The sequence below is a fragment of the Diplotaxodon limnothrissa genome, linkage group LG23 (genome assembly GCF_057381915.1).
Source record: "Diplotaxodon limnothrissa isolate DT_005_m linkage group LG23, D_limnothrissa_male_GT1.1, whole genome shotgun sequence".
Lineage (NCBI taxonomy): Eukaryota > Metazoa > Chordata > Actinopteri > Cichliformes > Cichlidae > Diplotaxodon > Diplotaxodon limnothrissa.
The window spans coordinates 40,408,738-40,433,434 of record NC_140617.1 but is presented as its reverse complement, the minus strand read 5'-3'; the positions used below and the strand labels follow the sequence as shown (position 1 = coordinate 40,433,434).

At 41.3% G+C, this 24,697-nt stretch overlaps 1 protein-coding gene across 2 annotated transcripts in view; it reads right to left on the bottom strand.

The window, feature by feature from the left end:
- Positions 1 to 23,498, bottom strand: part of appa (amyloid beta (A4) precursor protein a) — a 36,214-nt gene extending 12,716 nt beyond the window's left edge. Inside the window, exons 1-7 of one of the 2 annotated variants that reach the window (XM_085348979.1) lie at positions 23,298 to 23,498; positions 5,379 to 5,546; positions 3,505 to 3,634; positions 2,790 to 2,902; positions 2,517 to 2,707; positions 1,887 to 2,194; positions 1,150 to 1,317 (exon numbers count right to left, since the gene is read on the bottom strand). In XM_085348979.1, coding sequence (XP_085205105.1) covers positions 1,150 to 1,317; positions 1,887 to 2,194; positions 2,517 to 2,707; positions 2,790 to 2,902; positions 3,505 to 3,634; positions 5,379 to 5,546; positions 23,298 to 23,357 — 1,138 coding nt within the window. In that variant the 5' untranslated portion in view covers positions 23,358 to 23,498. The remainder of the gene's footprint in view (positions 1 to 1,149; positions 1,318 to 1,886; positions 2,195 to 2,516; positions 2,708 to 2,789; positions 2,903 to 3,504; positions 3,635 to 5,378; positions 5,547 to 23,297) is intronic. The other variant, XM_085348980.1, reaches the window with a different exon arrangement.
- Positions 23,499 to 24,697: the final 1,199 nt, after the last annotated feature.

Below are 24,697 nucleotides of genomic sequence, written 5' to 3'. Positions count from 1 at the left end.
CCAAGTTTCAAGTTTCCATTAAAAACCTCTGACGATTCAACGTATCATCAAGGTGGGAGCAAAATATAGAATAAATAATTGAGCAATCATCCCCATTTTCAGCGATACCACTGATAATCAATCATCACAATGTGGAGATGGGAGGCAGGTATGCTCTGTGAGCGTGTAATGTTGCATTGATGAGTTTTTCCCCTTACCTCTACCTGGGGAATGTGTCACATTCTGCAAAATTGCACAAGGGTAATTTGACATCTGATTTCGGTGAATTGACTGAATTAACTTTAACTTTTTTCCTCAGCGATGAGGACGAAATAATGTAAGCAAGCCCACACCACATCAGGGACGCGAGGGCGTAACAAGCAACGGAGTGAGGATTATTGCAAAATTTATTTGTGCCTGGATGATTTTATGCATCGTATTCATGCTGCAGTGTCATATATAAGATGATGGCCATGAAATAGCTGTAATTATAGAAATTATACTGGTTATCCTACAGGCTTCATAGGGGGAGAGCAGTGCAGCTCTTGCAATATAAAGCATGCCATTTAGTTCATGGAGCAAACTGTCCATGAAAATAAGCCCTGTGTATCTAACCAGTTACTGGAGCTTTTAGGCGTTGGCACCTCGCTCCAGCGCTGTCTGCTAAAATAAAAATAAAAAATAGGCATGTCCAGCTCTTAACAGCTTTCAAAACAAAACTACGTTCAACCTGTTCCAAAGTTAAATGTATTGGAAAATAGAAATGCTTTAAAGCACAGGTGCACCCACACAAAACGCTCGGCGTGACACGCCAGAAGGACCCAACCTGCTCACTGACATCGGTGGGTGTGAAAGTAAAGGCAAGAGTGAGTGTGCAGGCAGTCAGGCAGGTGTTTTTAATAGAAGTGCGGGAGAGGTAGAGTCAGTTTTTGGTGCAAACATATTTATTTACCTGACGGAAAAACACACACACACACACACACACACACACACGGAGAGTGTGAGGAAACGGTTAGGCAGGAGAGGCACAGCGAGCAAGAAACTTCGGAAACTTGTTTTGCGGCTAGTAGACAGCTGGGATAGACCGGGTGAGTAAAAAAAAGAGTGAGGAGTTGTGGACAAAACAACTGGCAATTGAGCCAGCGAGACGCTGCCTTAGGCTGGACTTACTGACACTGCTGCAGACAGACAGGCAGTACGCCTCTGACTCAAAGTTATTCCTGTTGCCTCCACAGCCGCCGTAGATAAACTGAACACAGCGGCCTTCCTCGCGGTCAAAGTACCAGCGGGGCAGCATCGCCCGGCATGGACCTGTCTCTGCACTGGCCCAGCACACATCTTGGAGGACACACACACACACACACACACGTACACACACTTATCAACCACAAATTCCCAGAAAACCTCTGTAGTTAATCATGCTGGAGTGTCATCGTTGATTGATGTCTTTGCAAAGAAAAAAAAAAAGATTTAAATTTAAGGACACAAAAATAAATACAGCATCTGGAAAAAAAAAGTTAAGTTTTGCGCATTATTGATGCTGCCTGGGTTTGAATCTTTAGACCAATTTAACGCTAATGTAGAAACATTGCTGTACAACCAATTCTGACTCTAGTGAAACGTGGCTAATGAAAGCTGTGAGATGACAAATGAACACGCTGAGAAAAATGACAGCAGGAAATTAATTGGTGAAGAACACGAGGTTCAATCGCGTTCAGCAAAGCATAAAAATTTTTTGCAGGGTAATAAAAACAGAAAAAAATCAAAACATGTTTAGCTTGTTGTGCGATTGTTCCACATTAATCTAAATGCAAAATCTCCAAGTCACCTGACGGCTCTATTAAGCACGTTTCACATATTCCAGCCTTTTATTTACCAGACTAACAAAAACACTTGATGATCCTCACCCCTGACAACTTCCTCCACAGACTCTGTGGTGGTGGTGGTGGTTGTCGTCATGGCAACGTTGGTAGTCGGCTCACCGTCGATGAGCGAGTCGAGGATGTCGTCATCATTGTCATTGTCTTCCTCTTCGTCCTCGTCGTCCACCAGCTCCTCATCTTCCTCTCCATCTCCATCCTGGTCATTGTCCAGCACGTCCTCTTCTTCATCCTCTTCCTCTTCTTCCACCTCTTCCTCCTCGTCCTCATCCTCGTCTACCACAGATGGCTTTGTTTCCTCTTGCTGCTCCACTGGCTCTGGCTCACGCACCATACTGGGAGAAAAGGAGAGAAGAAAAAGGGGAAATGGTGAAGCATGAGGGAGTCAAGAGACATATGGTGGAAAAAAAAGAAAGAAAAAAAAGTGGGATGGGGGAAAGGAGATAAAAAATGAAGGAGGAGGTAGATGAGAAGGATGAGGGAGGCAGAAGAACGGAGACTATGATATAACCATTTTGCAGCTTCCCTTCAAGAAGAGAAATTGTGCCCACGTGGCAAAGCTACAAATTAAATCGGCTTCGCCTCCGATCACCTAAACACTGACGCATCACTCTGCTCTTTGCTGCCTTGGCCTCATTTATTTGTGCGAGTGCGTACCTGTTGTCAGAGTAGTCGGTCTCCGCTCCGCCCCACCAGACATCAGAATCATCAGGATCCTGCTCAGCACTATCGGCGTCACGCTCCGCCTCAGCGGGGCAGCACACAAACTCCACTCCTCGGAAGCGGTCGATGCCGCACGGCAGCAGCATCCCATAGTCGTGGAGGTTCATGGTGCGGTCTCCGCAGGACTGAGACGAGACAAAGCGGATCAGTACATGCTCGTGTAAGTCATTAAAGGAGGGTGTGTTGTGTGTGCAAGTGTGTACACACCTCTTTGGCTACAGTGTGCCAGTGCAGGTGGCTCTCACACTGATCCATGCGCTCCTGGTGCAGGAACTTGCACTTATCAGGAACAAGCAGAGCATCGCTCACAAATTCTCCCACTGCGGCAAAAACCATACACACGTTTAGATTTAACACATAATCGGAATCTTGTGTCCGACTGGCTGCAGACAAATTTCAACAAACACTGATTCATCTCATAAAAAGCTCTTTTGAGTAAAATCAGAGCTTCATATAAACCGAGAGATTTTTGGCCTCTATAAGACAAGAGAGGACCAACATCAAACAAAAAGTGGGGAACTCTTCTGCCCATTAAAACCATTAAAGTGGGAGGTTCAAAGCTGGCCACTGCACCAGTCTTGTGAACAAAGACAGATCCTATTCACAATCTGACTGCTGCCATGACCAGCCAACAGGAAAGCAGAACTGACGTTACGTGGAAAAATATAAAAATCAAGATGATTTGTGGCAGCTGACTCCTGTCCTCATGTGTCTTGATCCCAATAATGTAGTCATCATTGCCATGCAATCTGCATGCATCAAACCATATATCCTACCCAAGGAAAACTGTGAGGATTACAGTGAATTTGGGTTTAGAAGTAACTAACCACACCTATGAGCGCTGCTTTGGGATTGTGCTCACACACCATGTTGCTTGTGTTAAGTAAATCTGGCAGATTGTGTGAAAACTGAGTGGACTCACCTAGGCAGCGGTAAGGCACCACGATGTGCATGTGACTGCGACACTGCTTGCGCCCCTTCTTGCACCAGTTCTGGATGCTGACTGGTTGATTGGCCTCCACCACGTTGGTAATCTGGAGTTCAGGGTAAACCTGTACACACAACATTAAGTCTTACAATGGGACACTATATCTACTGAGCAGGGACGTGTCACCTGCTTTCCTAACATTAGCTTGAATGACTTAATAGTCAGCTTGTCACACTTTTGGCCACAGTGAGCTCAAACTGATGATGCTGAGCTCATCTTTAGTCATGCCTTCTTAGCCACATAGTTACAGCCATTAAGCGTTTGCTAATCTATTTTAAAGATTATCAATCCTTCCCTTTTTAAATTGCCTTTAAAAAAGAAAGAAAGAAAAAAAAGAATCCACCACACCTTTCCTTTCAGAATAGTTTTGCTTTTTCTCCATCCCCCCCGAGATACAATCTTCACAGCTCTGGAGTGCTCCTCGATGCTGTTCCTGCCTACCAGGACTGCTGTGTTTACCTCTATATTCTCAGCCATGCGTGACATCTGCCTCTACACAATATTCTGAGTTGGCATGTCATCCCTCTCCCTTCGTTCTTTTTCATGACACCTCCTCTTCTATTTTCTCTGCCTTCACGCCTCTCACAAAAGCGATGGGGGAAAAAAAAAAAAAAAAAAGAAGTCTTTCCATAACCTTCTTGGTTCCTTGTCACCGTAGACAAGTCGTATTTTTTCCTCTGTTCAGCTTATAAGAGGAAGGTTCTCAATCTTTTCCCTTTTTTGTCTTTAATATCAGCAGTTCAAACTGCATAAAAAGCTGGGACTTGGCAAGCATTTGTTTCTTATCACAAGATTTGTTATCAGTGTAAACAATGGGAGGGTAAATTTATTTTCCTTTGCTGTAATTTTTCCCCCCCCCCCAGAGACTGCTCACCTCCTTTTATCAGGTGAATTGCTTTTATCGTAGATTATTTACACACTGATAAGTGAGACTGCTGTAATTATCCAGATGAAAAGCTCCTGTTTTGTGTTTGCAGAAAAGTCACAGTGAAATGTAACAGCCACAGCAACGGCAACGAAAAAGAGCTCACCGTCTCACGTTAAACTTTTGGTTAGTTCACTTTCAAGCTGCCTAATTACAAGCCAAGTCACATGGACTTAAGCAGCTTTTTACTGAGCAGAGTTTTGGCATCATGTCATCCTGCCAAACTGGGGATTTTGGTGACTAAAAACAAATCTGCTTGCCGACTGTGTAGCCCACTCGTGACAGACTTCTCTGTTCACTATTCACTTCTCTATTACACTTCTACAGCATCAATCCAGTTAAACTTGTGGGATATTGATCAGGTCAGTTAAGTAGCAGAAGGGGTCTGTTCATCAGTTTCATCTTTGGTGTTAACGAAACTAACACCTAGACAAGGCAACAATGAGACAACCACTAAAACAGGAATGGTTTTACTGGTGCAGGCTGCTAACATGTTCTCCCTCCTCATCTTTTCTGACTGTTTGTTCACTAGTTTTGCATTTGGCTGGGGTCACTGTCACTACTGGTAGCATGAGGTGATATCTGGACCCTACAGAGGTTACACACAGTGCTCTCAGAGGGTCAATCTAATGGTTAAAATCTACTAAAAATCGCCCACGTCACCACATCCCAAGATCATCATCTAGACTCATTCCCCACTCAAAACAAAATAACCACATAGCCGTTGACGTTTTCCCCTCTATCACACTATCCTGACATTCACAGTGTGTATCCCCCTGTCTTTAGTATCCCCCTTTGGGCCTTTTTATTACAATTAAAACAATAAAGATTTATATCAGTTGATTAATAGGAAACCTCCGCCCCACAAAAACACACACTTTACCTCCTGGCAGTATTGCAGGATGCCCTCCTTGGTACCGATGCAGCTCTTTGAGCCCGAGGGGTCCGGCTCCCACTTGCCAGTCTGGACGTTGATGTGCATGTTGAGTTTACCACAAAACATGGCCACCTGGGGCTCTGCCAACAGGCCCATCGAAACATCTGTAGGCACCTGCGGGTGGGCGGGGCAGGGGTGAAGGGGGAAAACAGAGAGCGAGAGATTTAATGAGATATACAACTCACGTAAAGCTCCTTGAGCACTCGTGCTGAAAAATGCAAGACGGATGCAATTAAATTTTATTACTCAGATAGAGGAGGGTCGGGAGAGGAGAAGAGATTAGTGCGTTAGATGAAAAGTAAGATGAGACGAGCTGGTTTAAGATGAGAAGTGGGAAATGAGGGGAAGATGAGGAAAGCCGAAGATAAGATGTTCGTGAAGGGAGCGCTGGAGCAAGTTTTTTCTGTACCCCCGTCAGATTTCATCAAAAATGTAGGTTTATGGCCATAAAACCCTTAACAGTGCAATCAAACACTTATTGCTGCAGTATTGCTCACTGTTCAGAAAGATCCTGCTGAACAGAAACGATGAAAATAACAGATCTAAATAAGTGAAACAGAAGTGATGGACTTGGTGGTGGGAAAAATAAAAATCAATATCTTTACAAGAATAAATTACCTCAGACAACAGGCCTGGGGCAATCTAATACACCCTCTGCTGTCTATGATGCTCAGCCACATGCGCACATACACCCACTCAACTGCCCTGTGCTATACCCTATTCACGGGTATATCTCTGCTCATGTTTTTGCCTTTTTTTCCAGGACAGTATAGTGTTTATATAACCCTCTGTTGATTTGTTTTTGGCTCATTTCTCTGGGAACAAGCTGGCTGCAGGCACGGGGAGTGTGTGTCCGTGCGTGTTCGTGTATGGAAGAGAGAAAGTCTGCCTTTGGCATGACTGTATTAATTTTTGTATTAATTTACGCTCCTGGGTGTTTGTCGATTCGTGCCTCTCCTCTGCGTGTGCCACTGCTGACTTGCCCGCATAAGGAGGTTTTGTGCTGGAGCTCCCCTAGGAGAGGAGGTGCAGACAAACCTCTGAATGTCTGCATTGTACTGGCAAATGAGCTAGAACAAAATGGGAGGGAATACAGGAGGGTGGGGAAGGAGACAGAGAGAGAGAGAGGAGAGAGGGGGCTGTTGCCATTGTGTGCTCCCCTAATCTTGTTAATGGTTTTGAAGGGACTGGCAGGCAAACAAATGTTGTTTTGTGAGATGGATAGCATATTTTTTCCCCCCTCCAGACTTGATTCTCTCCAAGCAGCCAGGGGCATAAAGTTCTCTTCCAATATGAGAATGGCTGGTGGGGGCCATCAATTTGGATTCAATTTAAAGCTGAAAACTCAAACCTTTGGATCAATTTAGCGAGTATCTGGTTTATCGGCACAGAGATGAACTATATCAGCTTTCATTATGTCCCATTTACACACATATTGTATTTACACACTTGGCAGGAGGAGAAGATGGCAGCCCTCTCTGGACCCGTTACTTCATTTTCTATTCTCACCTGATGGCGCTCAGAAAAGCCAAGTAAAGCAGAAAAGAAAGCTTGCCAGGTACACAAACGCAATAAAAATCTACCTGTAAGCTGTAATGCAGCTGAGGACTACTGCTGTGAAGCTGGGAAATGAACATCTGAAACATATCGAGCTGAAATGTATTCAATTGGCTCTTTAAAAAAGCAAAACAAAAACTTGTACCGTTAAAAGAAAACTGTTATATACATAGGTGCTAGCAGTAGTAAATCCATCTGTCAAATAGTATAAACAGAGTGTTTTGCTTTACACTAATCAGATTCTTATGAAGGCGATCACATATCTTGGTAGTTCTCAATTATAGACTTGAAACCATTAAAGGGCCATTCAAAGAGCGCATTCATTGCGAAAAACTAATTAGATTTTACCCCTATTTATCTGCAGCCCTTTTATTTCAGTAAATACAATTACTGTGAAAACAAAAAGCAGGATTAAGTAGAAATTTATAATCTTGATCAAAAATGATGAAGCATTTCTGCAAGATCGCACTTACACATTGTAATTAATGATAAACAATCTTAAATTCTGAGCGTTTATAAGTTACTATTTGCTGCTTACAAACATGTGAGATGAGGCTAACCAATGTATTTTATCATTAGCATCCTGTTCTTGTCAACTGTTTTACACATAAAACATAGAAAAATACAAGGGCATGCAAAGAGAGCAACTCCACCCGAGGTGCAAGGGCTTTCCTAAAATTTAATGGTTTTCAAATAGGCGTCTATTGGACCGCAAGTCTTTTTGCAACCACAACTATCGCCATCTGGTGGCCTTCAGACAGAATGCAGCTTTAACGCACTTCTAGATTGGCTTAATCCATGTTTTATACTGTCTACAGTCCAAATATGGCGTCTTATGGCTGTCAAATGCACTGAAGCTTTAGCATTTTAGACCAATGGGCTAATGTCCAATGTCGTTTGTTTTGAGGCATTTAACTTAACAGTAACATCATTTTATCATCACAATGAAAAAGAAACCAAATTAATAAAAACAGTGTAATAATGTGTTTGAAATGAAACCACAGCACGCACGCACACGCACACACGCTCTCTCTTTTCAGGTTACACTGACATGGGTCAAATATGCACACCTTTAAAAGTTCACATCCCCCACTCATCAACATAAGTGGCAGCATGTAGTAGCGCCAAAGTCAGTAAATCCCCATCTCCACACACGGAGTAGGGTGTAAAGTCCCCCATTAGCCGCAGCCCTCCTCATCTCCCACAAATGACGCTTAACACTGGTGGCCATTGGTCTTGACACTAAGCCATCTGCACCACCCAGGGTTATTTAAGGGTCTGCTGCTCGATTCCCACACTGCCATCTGTGAGCCATCAGACACAGATCACAGTCCGCCCTGTTCACTAATAGTAAAATCCCAGGGCAAAGTAAGAATGGAAACTTTTCTTTAAAAAGTAGTTCATATACACTATCTTTTAATTAAAACTCTGGGTGCCCAATTCAATTCTGACCGTATCTCTCCACCCTCTGGCCTTACTCTACCGCGTACTAGAAAAGGGGAGAAGAAAGAAAAAAAAAAAAAAAAAAAAAAAAAAAAAAAGCCCGACTTCCTCTCTGCTTTGGGGCATAGGTAGGGAAATTACTGCCGACCGCTTGCTGGCATTTAAATTCTGTGTGTAGAACTGTTTTGGTTGGCAAATCGTACCCCAGCTAATCATGCTCTCTTCCTTCTCATTCGCCGCTGCTATATCTCGACCGCTCCGTCTTCTGTTGATGGAGGAGGAGGGGAAGTGGGTTGTCGGCCAAGGCTTCGCAGCAAGCTTATAAATCAGAATCACTGGATGATCGAGAGAGAAGCAAGTGCGAGAAAGAACAATAACCACAATACCGAGAGACAGAGAGAAATGGGAGGGCAGATGAATTGGACAATAAGCCTTCAGGCTCGAGCAGGTCAGGCTCTTAGTAAAACTGAAAGGATGCGAGAATGAAGGGCCAGAGACAGATGATAAGATGTGAAGCTTTGGTGTCAGGAAAAGCTTAGAAGCTGAAAAGAATTTTGTAGTCGATTACATCAGTTCTTTAGAAAGAACCACTGAATTTCTCATGCTGAATCTTCTAGTAGCTACATAAATAATGACTTGCACACATTTTCCAGTTTACAAATCCTCTCTAAATGAAAGATGGGCTGAATAAAAAAGGCCATTCTTTTTTATTTTGTTGTTGTCTTCTGGTTTCAGAGACAACCTTGTGAGCTAGAATCTACCCCGAGCAGGCAACAGATGGACTCAATAAAAGGCAGTCACAATAAAATGGTGACACACGTCAGCAACAAAGTGTTGCACATTATACGAGGAGACACCAGGCTTCCCTCATCTCCTTCATTCGCTCTGTCTTTATCCTATCACGTCTCCAGTTCACAGTCCTTCCAGTCTGCCAGCCGGTCAGACTGGCACAGAGGGGAGGGAGCAGTAATCTGGGCACTGAGGATTAGAACGCCAGCACGGCCAGGAGAAATATCCCCCTTTGGTCTCAATCTGGCATGATAGGCATCACGGCAAAAACAGGGAATAAGCTAGGGGAAAGGAGGGTGATGGTATATGAGATTGACCCTGTGAAGATAGTTCAATTAAAGTCAGCAGAAAATCCAGTCACATACTGCTTGGTATGCTATTTCTCCCTGAAAAGTGATGCAACTAAAGCAGTGATCCATCAAAAAAAAAAAAAAAAAAAAAAAAGCAGCTTTCAGCTTCAGGCTGCTTTTATTAATCAGATTAACTGATGAAAGGAGCCTATTGTATGATCAAAATGAGAGCAAGAAATTCGAGAGCTCCAGTTTAAGAGGTCAAACAAATACCAGAAAAAAGAAGACGAAATCTTCTCATGTGCCCTTTCTCAGCAGAAAACTGCAAAATTACTGCAACTGAGTAGAGAAAATATAAAGCTGAGCTACCGGGCGCGGTCGCAGCAACATTAAGTTGTGTGTAGTCTTTTGTTCAGGTTGTTACAGCTCGTTATCAAGCCCTAAAAAGCACATCACCATGATAATCTAAGTATAAAAAGGACATTGTTAACCCTCCAGTAAAAAGAAATGCACAAAAAAAAAAAACAAGCTAAAAAAAAAAATCCAATAATGTAATGCAATAACATACAAGTTTATATTAGTTTTGCAATTAAAGTGAGATTATTTCCTGCTGCAATTTTCTAGAGTGGTGTGCTACCCCACAGAGGGTTCTGATGAGAGTGACAAGATCAGTGCGGCGCTTCACCTCAACCGGCCCACATTTCTGTCACGCTATTATGTAAAAATCACACATGGATGCATTTCCATCACATCTGACAAATCTTAGACTCATGCAACGTGATCTTTGCTTCATCATCATCGTCCTCCTCATCGTGTGACTGTCAAATGTTCTGCTTTAAGGGATAATTGATTTGGTCGTGGTCTTTTTTTTTGGTTCACCCACTTTTGATTTAAAGATCAGTAGTTAGATTAGTGCTAAAACTAATTACTGATGAACCATTTTATAAATCAACAGAAAACCTGCTACTTTTTAATTTTAAATTTTTTTGTTTTAACTGATTGAGCCTTCCCCCCCCCAACAAAAATAGACATTAAAGTTACAGGTTCTCAGTTGGGAAGACTTGCTTATTTCTCCTAATTTATTACAGAAATTCAAAGTAGCATGCACAGTTTAGAAAAAGAGAATTAAAAAAGCAGAATTAAAACTTTATATAAACCTTTATAGACTAAAAACAAATGAGAACCTTGCCACAAGACTGTCATGCTTACATAGGTCTATTGCAAATGTATGTCTATACTAGAGGTGGGAATCGCCATACATCCCACGATACGATATTATCACAATACTTAGCGTACGATACGATATTATTGCAATTTTTTAAATATTTTGCAATATTCAGATTCTGTACATAAAGGTAAACTTTATCAATATTCATTTTATCTAATATCAAAGTCTCACACTCAGTCTTTCTCTCATTTCAGTCAGTTTTATTGTTGACAAACTTGAACGGTTTGCATTACAGTCTAGTCCAACTTAACTGAATGCAACCATCTGGTACAATTATAGCTATTCTGAACTATGCAATTTATGAAAACTATGCAGCCCATTCAGCAACTGAAGAACTTGAAAGTAAATTAAAATAAAATATAATTTTACATTAAATAAAAAAGTTTTAAACTTAATTAAAATAAAACATGTCTTAAATTAAAATAAGTAAACTGTCATGTTTATTGCTGCCAAAAAACAAGTTAAACACATTTGGACAGTGAAGGAATGTCAGGATTCTTGCTCAGAAAAAGGATCAACATGCTCTGAAGTCAGAGTTCCAGTCCACAAAAACTTTTTTTGTAACAAAGTATCGATTTCTGCTGTCCCTGTATCGATACATTATTAGCAAACAAAATATCACGATACTACACAGTATCGATTTTTTCCCCCACCCCTAGTCTATACTGACCACTACAATAGGTGCAGCTGTTCAACTACTCATTAACACAAATATCTAAATAGCCAATCACATGACAGCAACTCAGTGCCTTTAGGTATGTAGACATGGTTAAGATGACTCGCTCAAGTTCAAACTGAGCATTAGAATGGGGAAGGAAGGTGATTTAACTCATTTTGAATGTGCCTTGGTTGTCTGAGTACTTCATACAATGCTGATCTGCTGAGATTTTCATGCAGAACTATCTCTAAGGTTTACAGAGAATGACCCTAAAAGAGAGAAAATATCCAAGACCTCTTCACCCACAGAAAGTGAAGAATGGCTGGACAGGTGTCGATGGGAAGGTAACAGTTACAACCAAGGTCTGCAGGAGAGCATCTCTAAAGCCCCTTTTCCACTAGTACCTACTCGGATTGACTCGCCACAACTTGACTCGAATGGTTTTCCATTACAATCTAGTACGACCAGGATATTCGTGGTTGTCATCACCGCAATGCTACCGAGCGTCCCGTTGCGTAATTAGCATGCAACATGAACGCTGCAACAAAGGTGGACATAGAGGAAACAATATACCTGCTGGGACCAAGACGTTGTTTTTTGTAGCCATTTCCCTCGTTGTTGGGTAGGGCTGCCACGATTAGCCGACTAGTCACGATTACGTCGACTATCAAAATAATCGTTTGTGGCAGCCCTATTGTCGGGTTACAAAAATGGCAGTTTTGCTTTTCCTCAACGAGATGCTCACATGACTCATCCAGTGACGCCAGTGATCAGCCAATCGGTGGCATGCAGTCCGACAATGTCAGTTTAGTATCTGATCAGATCGTTTGGAACCCCGGCCGGGCAGGTACTATTTTAGTACCTGGTACTGCGACCTAATGGAAAACCCTCAAAACCGTGCCAAGTTGATCTGAGTAGGTACTAATGGAAAGGGGGCTTAAATGCACAATATGTACTTTAAAAGCTTTTTGAATTATTTTTATCTAATTGTTGTATCCTTGTAAAAAAAAATTAAAAAAAATGCTGTAAATATCTGCATCATAACCCTGTCTTATTCCAGCATTTTCCTTCCTCATTCTGTCTGAAATGATCAATATATGATGATTTATTGTAACATAAAATAATATAGTTGGATGATGAGTGTAAAACATCTGAATTTTAAAAAGATCCAGTGTTAAACTTTATTTGAAAATAACGATACTTCCCTACAAAATGCAGTTTTTAAATTATGTGATAGACATCTGGGTAAAAGCCCCTGGTTATTTATTGGATTTTTATTCATTAAAGCATAGCAGACATTTTTAATTAACAGGGAAATGCTGACATCTGTAAAATAAGAAAAACACACACACTTATGCTTTATTGTATAAGTAATATATAAGTGTATTCACTTCCCAATGGGCTAATCAGAGTCTATTTTTTTAAACATTAAAAAAAATAAATAGAAAATGGTAATAAGGCTACTTTAAAACACCATACAGTCTTAAAAATGTCCCAAAATCTTGTTTTGTTTTTAAATCTCCTTTAAAAGAAAAATTATTTTTGAAATAATTAGTTCAACCTTGAAAAAACAAATTCGGTGTAAACTCTACTATCTGCTCCTCGACTCTCAGAGGACCAAACATGCCCAGCGATCTATACCACTGCACGCCACTCCACACGTGGGAGTCATAAAGACATAACTTCTTAAATAAATTCTTCCGCTTTATGGTAAACTGCCTAACCGTTCCCGTCTCAGAGCCGCCTGTGACTGCTGCATTCACTGATGTGATTATCTGCATTAATAGCAGAGAAAAGCAGGGACAAGTTTATTACCCCTTTGGTGTCAGAGAAAGAAATATTACATCGCATGTATACGAAATGCAAATAAATCCATTTTCTCACGCACGCGGCTCACTCACAGAGAAGCACGGAAATAGTTTAATGTATTCCAGCGCACCAAAAGACACACACAAACGCAATCTTTGAAGTGTCCCCCATGGGCACTGGTCCTGAAGCGCTATTAATTGTGCAGTCTTATCTGTGTGGCCCAGGCCTGCCACGGGGAGTTGGGTGAAGGTGGTGGGGCTGGTGGAAGGAGGAGGGGGGGGAATAAGAGGGAGGGTGTCTTAGATCAGCTCTCCCTCCAGGGGGAGACTCCCTGGAGTGCACAATGTGTTGCAGGAGCCCCACACACATTCTGGGACGCATCTTTTACAGGCATCTTTGGTTTTATATGTCCAGGCTAGCAGCAAACAAAACAAGGCATTATTGTCCAAGCTGGTACATAATGTTCCACAGACAAATGATAACGTCAACCGAGTGGTGAGTGTTTAGAAATGCCTAACAATTACTTAGATACACGAGAAATGGCAGCTTAACAATGCAAATAATGACTTTGCTGCATTAACCTCAGAAGCTTTCAGCATTTGAGATTCAGATTAGATGCCGTGTGATGCACTGCAAACTTAGATGGCTTTCCTTCCAGTCATTAATCAATCAGCTGCGGTGGAATCGAGCAGAAGCCCGGCTGTCTGTGGCTTGCTTACAAGATGCATCACTGAATTAAATAAGACCGGCGAGGTAATGGAAGTGCTGCAGTATGTGCGAGTCTGCATCGGCACGACAAGCTGGCCTTGATGTTACCCAAACCCCCAGATCACCTCTGACCTGCCCTAAAGTGTGTGTAGAATGGCATCCCATCATACTGGTGTGTATATAACATTACCAGTACCTGATGTTTGGGAAGCACATCTAGTGGATAGTGTTTCACCAATTACAGGGCAGTCAGGCCTGCTTCCCCTCCCCTCACCCTCCCTGTCGACCAGAAATTCAATTACAGAGTAGATCTAAAAAACTAAATAAACATTGTCATCAAATATTTTTAGGTTATTCAGGACAGAAGCTCTGATCTAAATATATAACAGGGAAAAAAAAATCTGGGAGCAGGATGATTGCTTAGCTCATCCTCCAATAGCTTCAGGTGGGGCATATGGAGCTAAATCAGGTTTTAATGAAACCCGAGCACCTCAACAACAGTGCATCATGTCCATTCAGGGATTGCTTAAAAAAAACAAAACAACAAAAAAAACAAAAATATCGATAGATGTGCATCAGTATGGGATAAATATAGATTTCCTTACTGATTTCTGCTTAAAGAATAAACTGACACAATCAAATGTTTCCTCGGATCAAGACTGACGGCTAATTCCTTTTAAGCGCGTCTGTCTGTGTCGATGACCTTCACAACGACACCCTAACTGGTGTTCTTGATATGTTCTCTTCATGTGCATGCCATCTATTTTTTTCCTTACTCGCGGCTTATCCCACAGTCCTCATCTTAAAAAGTTTGCAAACAGTCTGAGAGGAGAATTTAAGTTTGTTTGAAGAATTATCTTCATTCATATTCAGTGCGATTAAGCTTTGTCTCGGGGGGTTCCCCTGGAATTAGCATCTCAGACAAATCTGTTTAAAATCTGATTAAGAAGTGTGTAAGAAACACACATCTAACTTCTGCCCATTTAATTTGTCTAGAGGTGATGGAAGGACTTTTGGTTTCCTTAGTTATAATCACCATGGACACAGAGGCTGGTCTCAACCCCGGGGAACAGCTTGTTATAACCTCCCTCTGGCTGCGGCAACACCATTATCCAAGTCGCCAGGGAGCAGGAATTTCATCATCTGGTTACTTAGCTTTGAAAGGAAGTGGGTTGGTTGATCTGTAACTTGCACATCACTGCGTGTGCATGCGTTTGTGTGTGTTAAACGTTAAGCCATTGTACCGGCCTGGTAAACTGGCCCTGACCTCAACACCACTCAGGCAGGAGTCACTTTGCAGTGACATGCCAACATAAACAGATGGACCTCTGATCGCTGATGCCCACAGACACACAAATACGGTGACTAATTTATAAACTTAGATCAGAGATTACCAAAACCGCTTTTGCTTCAACAGAAATATGCACAAATACACTAAATATTTCTGTCAAACGCTTCTTTGCAGGACTGCGGTGGGAATTTATTTTTTATTTTTTTACAGCTTCTTGTAATTAAAATGTTTAATTATGTGGGCAAACATTTCTGAATGTTATTGACTTTTATCACCATGTCAGCTTTTTTGTCAGTGGCCAGAGTTACAAAACCAACCAACCCACAACAAGTTAAAGCCTTGTGGTCACAAATGGACCAAAGGAAAAACAGAATTTCCAATTATAACTGATGGGCATGGAAATAGACGGGCATTGCTGGGGTTTGTTTAGTCTCAAAGAATATTACACTAAAACTTGTGCACTTTTAACCAAAAAGAGTCAATATACACACTTTCAGGACTTGAACTACCTACAGCCAATTTAGATTTATGGATCAACTTAACATGCATGTCTTTGGACTGTGGGAGGACGCTGGTAGCACTTAGAGGACAAGCAAACACCACATAGAAATGAAAGGCCAGGGTAGAGCCAGGATTTGAACCAGGACCTTCCTGCTGTGAGACGACAATGCAGACAAAACCGCTACCACTGTGCCACCCATTGAAAAAAACATTTCGTAATGTATTCATTAGCATCAATTTTAGAGGACACTGCTTAAAATAATTCAGCTGGCTGCTGTCGATACTCATTTAGTATTTGATTATTTGATTGTCCTTCTGCTTTGGGTTTTTTTTTTTTTTTTTAAAAACAAAAAAACACCCCGATTTGTACCTGGGGAAACAGAAATTATCTGTCTCTTTTAGCTCTTAACATTATGTTTGCATATTTAGCTGGCACAAAATTGATGGGAGACAAAAAAAAAAAAAAAAAAAAAAAAAAAAAAAAAAATCACAGCTAAAAAGAAATGTCTTATTTGTTCTAGTGAGGAGCCTGGGGTCTTGGTGATCTCTAGACAGGAGGTAAATGAAGGGGGGGGACAAACATGCTAAAGCACCACACCAGTATTTGCAATGTAGATTTTAGTATTATACAGTGTTCTTATTTTCCTGCTTTAACCTTAACTGCATTACATGCAGAGGACAACAAACTGACCAGCTTAGCAAGGTGGGCAAATTCTGTTTCTAAAATCTCAAACGGATATGAAAGCAGCTCAGGGTTTGTCATTGTCATTTCAAACAATTGGGATTTTTTAATGAGTGGTTTCCCACCATCCACGCAAAAACACAAACACACATGGCTTGTTCTGCATCGGTCCGGTTTACTGCACAAATGCAGGAAGCCCGCTTCTATCATGGAGTCCAAACAGGAAAGGGATCCAGAAATAGCACAATGCCGTCAAGAATTCCCGTTCGCTCTTTGGTGCAAATCTCCACTGTGCTTGCACACAGCACAAATCATGCTCTCACACACACACACACACACACACACACACGCACACACACAGCATTTGAAACAAGTGTTCCAATTTCACAGTTGGACTCCGAGAGCACTTGTCATCTACAATTGATGGCGTGCCGCCTGACATGAAGAGGTACTAGATTCATAAACCCTCTGATCTGTGCATCTCCATCCCATTCCATGTACAAGCACACCAGTAACACATGGAAAGCACGGGTTTTTCAGAATAAAAGAAAAAGTGACAAATTCTTGTGATGAAAATCTAGACACAGGTAAGAAGAACAGCGGGAATAACATGGAAAAGCCTAATTATACCAGGCACTTGGGAGAAGGCTGTACTGCTATGGCAACCATGAACACCCAAGACGACGAAGGGGGAAGCGAGACAGGAGAGGATGAGATCATTTCTGTAAGTGATGAAATATAAGCTTTAAAAACAAGGACCCTTGTGGCTTTTTATGCATCGACAGAGATGGTGAAACCAAAAACAAAAACAGAACAACCCCCCCCCATTCCTTAGGAAGGAACTTTCCCTAGAAGATTCACCCATCTTAGAAAAAGCCCACAACCTCTGCAGTAATCAGACACATACTGAGGCAAAGCACTTTCTTAGTCTACATTCATTTAATGAAAAGAAAGAAAAAAAAAAAAGCTGCATACGAGAATGATGGAAACTCCATCTCCAGCCGCACTGTGGCTCTGGGAAACATTTGAACGGTTACTTTTAAAGATTCAGCCTCTGCTGTTCATTAGTTTGCTTGTGTATACCTTGTCAGGAGCTGAAATAAGATGCATGCATATTTAATTATGATTTAAAATTCAGTTCATAGGCCAAAAATCAAATCTTTAATCCACAATTATCAAAGGACATATTTAATCACTGCAACCTGAATTTTTGATTGTTAATTTGTGCGTTCGAAAGGTTTCTGACCTTTTTTGTCAACAGCATCAGCAAGGAGAAAACTATTAGCACCACAAGCATAATGCCATTTCTGGACTGTGCCCTGCAAGTTCATGATTAAAGAACATTTACTTTTTAAGTTGAAATGTAATCGTGATGCGTCAGATTTGTGATGGTGCAGCATGTTTTTGGATGGTCGGCAAATAAGAAAACAGGAGAGCAAGCAGAGAGGCAGCGAGAACCTTACAAAGACTTTCTTGCAAATCAAACCTGGTCCTAGCAAAGCAAGTCTCTCTTCTCAGCAGGCTTCTTACCAAGGCCTCCAGGCACATAACTGAACAGTTTTTTGAAGCATTGTCTAAATTAACTTTAATTTTAAATCGTCACCAAGACCACAAAAAGGTTTTATTCCACCACCTACCTTCCTTTTGCAGAATTGTCTCTTTTAAAATGTCTCTGGCGACAGATGTTTTCTACCCCACCATCCTTCATAGTGGGGTAGAAAAGACAAGTACCATTAAACTGGCACTCTAGTTTAATGAACCTGAGTTTATAGAGCTGCAGTATATATGTCAAGACCCCTTAGCAAATGTCAAACCTCGCCAGCACAAAAATGGGAGCTGGACCTCCGAGTATTGAGGTTAGCTTAGAAGATCCTCTCTGGTTCATTACAAACCTCCAAGCAAGGCAGCCTGTCAAACACATTGAGTCCTGTCTGAGTCATGATAGTTGTGATGATGATGATGATGATAATGAAGGACTTCATATATAGTAACATAATGACTGCAGCACCATGTGTTACACCACTGTGAAACTATACACTTAGTTATCATGCAGAGTCATCCATCCTGCTCTGATAGGGCTGCATTTGTGCGGTAAAAAAAAAGAAAAGAAAAACATGATTGTCATTGGTCAGATCATCACACTGCAGGTCATATCTAAGTGGAAAGCCAGTTCCATACAACAAATCACAGCCAAACCGATGCTGCACTCGTGATGGAGCTTTGACGCATTGAAATGGCAGGGATGCACTTTCAGATGTGGCATGACTACTGTGCTGGATGTACTCTGCGCAGCTGCTGAATGATTGTGCAGGTCAGGGCGACTTGTTTCTCAGCTTATTATTCAGATTTTGTACCAAACAGCTGCTTACTCAGCAGCAGAGAAATGAAGAGTTTGTCTTCATGGCGCGTTGATATTTACAGATGGAAATAACAGTGGAATAGTGATGAATGGTGCTGCCGTGTAGTGGGAAAAAAAAGGGAGGAGGAAGAATGTTCCCTGAAGACAACCTGAGAATAAAGTACATGTTGACCTATTAGAGCTAATTATAAGCCAGACACAAAGAGGCGGAGGAAGAAGAGGCGAAGGCTTTTTCTGGAGGACTGACTTGCAGAATCGCATTAGCGAGACACAATGTCTTGAAAATGAAGGCGCCGTGGTGTGACAGAGTCATCAAAAACTGTCAGGTTAACACAACCGCACATTAACCAAAAAGAAAACCAACAAAAGCTCCCCTATACAACTTGGCAATTTATGCCTCGTACTACTCTTCATTACAGTCAGTGTAGCAGGTTCTTGACTCAATCCTAAACTTAAAACTAGATGGAAAAACCCTGAGACTACTAGTACTAATGCACCTGCAGAGATATACTTTGCAGACTTCAAAGGAAGTCCAACCATCAGATACTTGATGGATTTATTCGAACCTTCTTGTGGTTGTCCACAATATTTCATTCAGAGAGCAGGCTGAAGTACACAATGCAAGCCTTTGACCTCGCTACTGGCCTCTGCACTACCGGATTCCTACCATGCTTTGAAAAGGAGGGAGCCTAGAGAGGAAAACGCTAGAATAAGGTTGAGGCAGACCATTTCTAAACAGACCCTCCTATACTTAAACTTACAGTTTCACAGTGTCTCACAGTGTCTTCTTTATTAGAAGCAAAACTGATCACAGTAAGAGACTTCTCTTTAAGTATTAGGTACGTCACAGCACCACAAGCCACCTGATAGCATGCGTGTCTAACTTTCAGTTTTGAGTCAACTCATCTAAAGGTTTATTGTGCTGGTGTGTTTTGGGCATGTTTGACTTTCCTTTCACATCTTAATTTACTAAAATCTGGGCTTCTTTGTCTACATTCAGCTGTAATTGCCTTGGCCATTTAGCTCTATTCACTTATATTCAATGAGGACCATTTTTTGACAGAGTGACTGGTGAACTGCACCCATTTCTGATACAATGGGAAATGAACACTGTTTGCTGTTTTGGACAGCGCATTACTTGGAAAGAAAAACCCCTATGAGCTGTCTCAGGTTTCGTTAGGTGGAGACAGACACAAAGCTACAAAAGACAACAAGCAGATAGGTGTCATCCCAGTTTACCACAACAGAAACAAAAGGTCAGGAATTCTTTTCTCTTGGTCAGACGGGGAGGGGAGAGGCATTAACTGGGAGTGCTGCGGTATCAACGTCGTCATTGTTGACACAACCAGGATGGACAATGTGCTGTTTGCACCAGTATTTTTCATAACCAAATATTATCACAGCTGGTAGGGGAGGCGGGATTAAAGCCAGATAAAAGAAGGGCATATGACAATATCCAGGAAAAAAAGTTACAGCCTGACAGCCTAGCACTAGTTTCAATTGCTTGGCAGTTCACTTAAATAATTCTTGATGATTAAAAAGAACTGAAAAATCTAAACTGATTATTTTGGTCACTACACTTAGCAATGAGCCAATGTATCACTTAAGAGCTCAAGTATTTGTTTCCAAAAACATCCAAACCACTGATTTGAGTGCACATCTGTACTGAGTAATTAATTTGAAGGGTTATTCATGAAATCGAGTAATCCCGGTTCGTATACAAATAACAGCTTTATGAGAAATCAATACGATTCATTGTAAAACAGGCTGTAAACAGAGGATTTTAATTAATTACGAGTAGTTGATGCTTTCCATGGAATGACTGATCAATTAATGGACTAATTGTCTAAGCTCTAGATTAACATACAAAGGAAAAAAAAAAGGAAAAAAAAAAAAAACTACAGCAGGTTTTTCGGTGTCAGTCCCAGACCAATTTGACAGTCGACAATCACGCACATTTCTCAGAGTTAAAACTCACTCACTTGCAATTGCTTTTCAGTCTACAAATATGCTGGAGACACCGGGTTAAACACAAAACGACCCCCTCCTTCTGTGAGGGCTGCCAAAAAGGCCTTCTGCAAAATATCAACTTCAAACTGGAACAGAAGTGGATGCCATGCAGGTGAAATTGAGCTCAAGAAAGCGGAAAATAAGAAAATGGAAAATGAGAGAGGACACATTAGTGTCAAGTGGATTTCTCCTTCAAAGACCTCAAACTGCAGTGTGAGCAGCGGAGAGCATGCCAGAGAGCGAAGCACTGGCACTGCCAACAGGCATAATGGCATTAAGGTTTGCTAATAAAGGGAGAGGGCTGGTCCACCCCCAGGCTGAAACACTGCAGTGTGCACACAAACAGGCTACCAGCACCCATCCAAGAGCCATTTCCCAAGGATTTGGAAATAGACAAAGACTGGCATCTAACTCCCACGCTCCACACTGCGGCCAGCGTGTACAGGGCGGGTCTGTCAGGAAAAGCTGCTTCCTCGGGCTAAGTGTTTAGAAGCGTTTGTATGTGCCAGTCATCAAGGGCCGAGAAAAAGCAAGCCATAACAAGATCAAAAACTTATAACATCTCGTTTTCAAGTCTTATCTCGTTTATCTCATCTTGGGTAAATTCGCTCTATTCATGCTTGTGTCTTTGATGTAAACACAGGACTCAAAGGCCAGGGATTGTCTGGACTGACCTCAGCTTTGGATAATCAACAAAGCCAAGGGTTTGCTTAAAAAGAAGTCCAAACTCCCCATTTCAAGTCCACTGATTGCAGCGTATGCTTACAGGAAACAACAAAGATCAGCTGCCTAATTTCACCTCAAACACTGATCCTCAATACAAAGAAGGACCCAGGCTAACAGGTTGCTGGCACCATTAGTCGATTTATCATGTTTAAGAGCTCCCAATCCCCCTTTTCCACAATTGGACATTCAATGTGGCTAGGGGAATGTGTCATTTCTCTCACAACAAAGCCACAGCGCAAATCATAAAAAGCAAGATTTTAATACATTCTTATTCTCATGAAAATTACCGATTAAAATAACAGAAAATTTCATCGTTAGGGAGGGGATTGTGATTTATTTATTTGAGACAAGGAAATGAGTAATTCTGTCATGACAGAGCCACAATAGACAATAATGACGACAATGATGATTTTTTTTTTTTGTAACGCGTAGGCCACTGAACATGTCTGAAATCAGACAGGCATCAGCACAGGATTGAGTAGATGGCGTGTAAAAATAGGCATTTTCGCAGTGGACAGTCACAAAGCGCTGTTCCTGGCAAAGACCCTGTTTAAAAAAAAATCCATAAACAGAGATTATGTAGAGCTCCGTGATAATACATAACCAGTGTTACTGCTCGCATGTTAAACTCTCCTATATGGCTTAAAAAGAAAGAGCAATGAAAGGCAACAATGCCAGTCAAAGCTCCTGTTGGCTTCCCAGTTTCCCCTCGATAAATGCTGCAGTGCACCGCCGCCATCTTACTTCTCTATTCTCGCCCATCTAATACGTGGAGGGCGTTTGTGGCGTTTTGTTTTCCCGCAGAAACTCGCATATTCGCTATTTTATTTTTACATTTTTATTGTATTTAAAGCCCCGTCATCCCAAGCTTTTATTATTATCAACGTGAGAGAACTACGTTTTTACTTACACTTACAAAACAAACAAAAAACACGCCCACTGCCAATAAATTAGCCCCGGGGATATAGAAAATGAGACAATACGCTTTTACGTTTATTCACCGTGATTAGTATAACGAGATTGAATTAGCGCAGATGACCACTGGACAGGAACAGATTCCGTAACCATCTGCGCAGTGTCACTGGCTGGAAATGGTTCGCTGGCAAACCTGACCGGTTTGTAACGTTTTAAAATCACAGCAAAACGAGCAGTTTCTCAGTTTTAACGCAAAGTGAGGGGGGGGAAAGGGAAACACATAGGCTACAGGTTTAAGTCAAAGGTTTCGGCGCTTGTCTCCTTTGTCACAAAGACTCAGTAAATGAAATTAAATTACACTTAAAGCGAGGGTATTTAAATTAAACTACGTGAATACATCATTTGTTTCAAATTGTACTTGTTAACAACAGACAGTGAAGCATTGTAACGAAATAGCCCAGTGGATACGCGAAATTGTACTAAATATTAACGTCGCCTTTATTTAGGAATCCAAAAGAATTCATGTTTAGCATTCAAGTTAGCTTGATTGTTTTACATTACACTTCCGGTTACAGCCTTCAACACAAAACAAACTGCGCATTTATATTCAAACACACCGTGTTAGGAGCAGTTTTATAGGACAGAAATAACAACTTGTTGTTGATGGATCGGTAGACACAATACATTTACCTACAAAGATTCAATTCCTTCTTTTTTTTAAAAAAACAATTAAACAAATCTAGTCTAAGCTTTACATTTGAAGGAACAACAGTTCAACTTCCGGTCTCCTTTTAGCTACCTCTAGCTCGCTTGACTCAGCCGACATCAACAATATGGTGGAGGGGGTTAAATGCTACAAATTCTCACACATAGGGAAAAAAATGAAGCTTTTCTCTTACCTCGACAGCCAGAGCCGAAGCCGCTAAAACCAGCAGCAGTAAAGCTACTCGGTCCCCCATGCCTTTTCGCTAAAACAACGCTCCTACAGGCTAGCGTTATACCGCACCGTTTTCTAAAGCTTTGCGTCAGGCGAGAAAACGAGTCTGCTCAGCGCCGGTGTCTCCCGTTGTCTGATGGTGAGCGATACCGAGGCTGTACAGCTGCTCAGCGCCGGATCACCTGACCACGGCAGAGTGGGATTAACACACACACACACTCACGCGCTATCTTCCCGGCGCGCACGTTGAGTTTACTCACACGCGTACATAGCCTACTTGCGCGCGCATGTTCCCTTTTTTATTTTAGAGCAAAAAACAAAAAAAAAGTCCAAGCATTACGTTTAACTGAGAAAAATAAATCTCCCAGTATTAGTCATGATTAGTATTATTCTGTTTATTTTAATGTTAGCCTTGTTTCTAGCTTACTTCACTATATTGAGTAACTAATGCTGCTATTATGAGTCACTGGATTATATTGTGAATATTTGTATTCCTGTTATGAGTTTTTGTTATTAGGAAAACATATTAAACAGAAAAACCCCAATAAAACAAGTTGTATTATTAATCATAGTGTAAAGGAATACTGGAGTTAACACTTTAAACACATTTTATTTACAACAGTTATTGGAAACAGTAACAAAGCACTTTATTTACCTCACTATATTTATTACATGGTTTAAATCCTTTCCATCATTCACAGTCAGCCTGGCAAAGCGACCTCATTGTGCTATGGCTGAAGTCACTCTAGATTAAAATCTTTAAATCAGCCTTCAGCTGTAATTCCACCATGAATCCGTTACTGTGTCAGTTCAACAGTTTCATAAAACATAACAGAAAGACATGTTTCTGTTTCAGTGTGACCACAGTTCATAACATGTTTTTTCAAGTAAGACAATATAAAAGCAAAAAAGCAAAAAAAAACAAAACAAACCAAAACAGTTCATTAATCCTTACAAGCCATCCAGGCCATTAAGACGGGCATTATTATGAATTATATTCAAGTCTTTATGTGACAGGTCCAGACCTGCATTTAAAAACAGCCTTAATTATCAATGTACACTTCAGACGCTGACATAACTCAAGATTTAAAACAAACAAGAAAAACCCATGAGGGCTTGATAACTTTCTGTAAGTCTACACTGTGTCCAGGAAAGACTCTTTGCCTCAAGTGATACGAGCTTTCTCCCCTCTGTGCTGACAAAATGATCATTTGAATGCTTTTAATGTGCACAGGTGTGGGGGACGGATAAGGGATATCGGTTATTAGTGGGCAAAAAAGTACCAGCTGCAGGCCAGCAGGGCTGCTAACTGTTAAGTCTATCATCAGATGAGTTGAGGCTCTTTGGCCAGCTTGACCCACA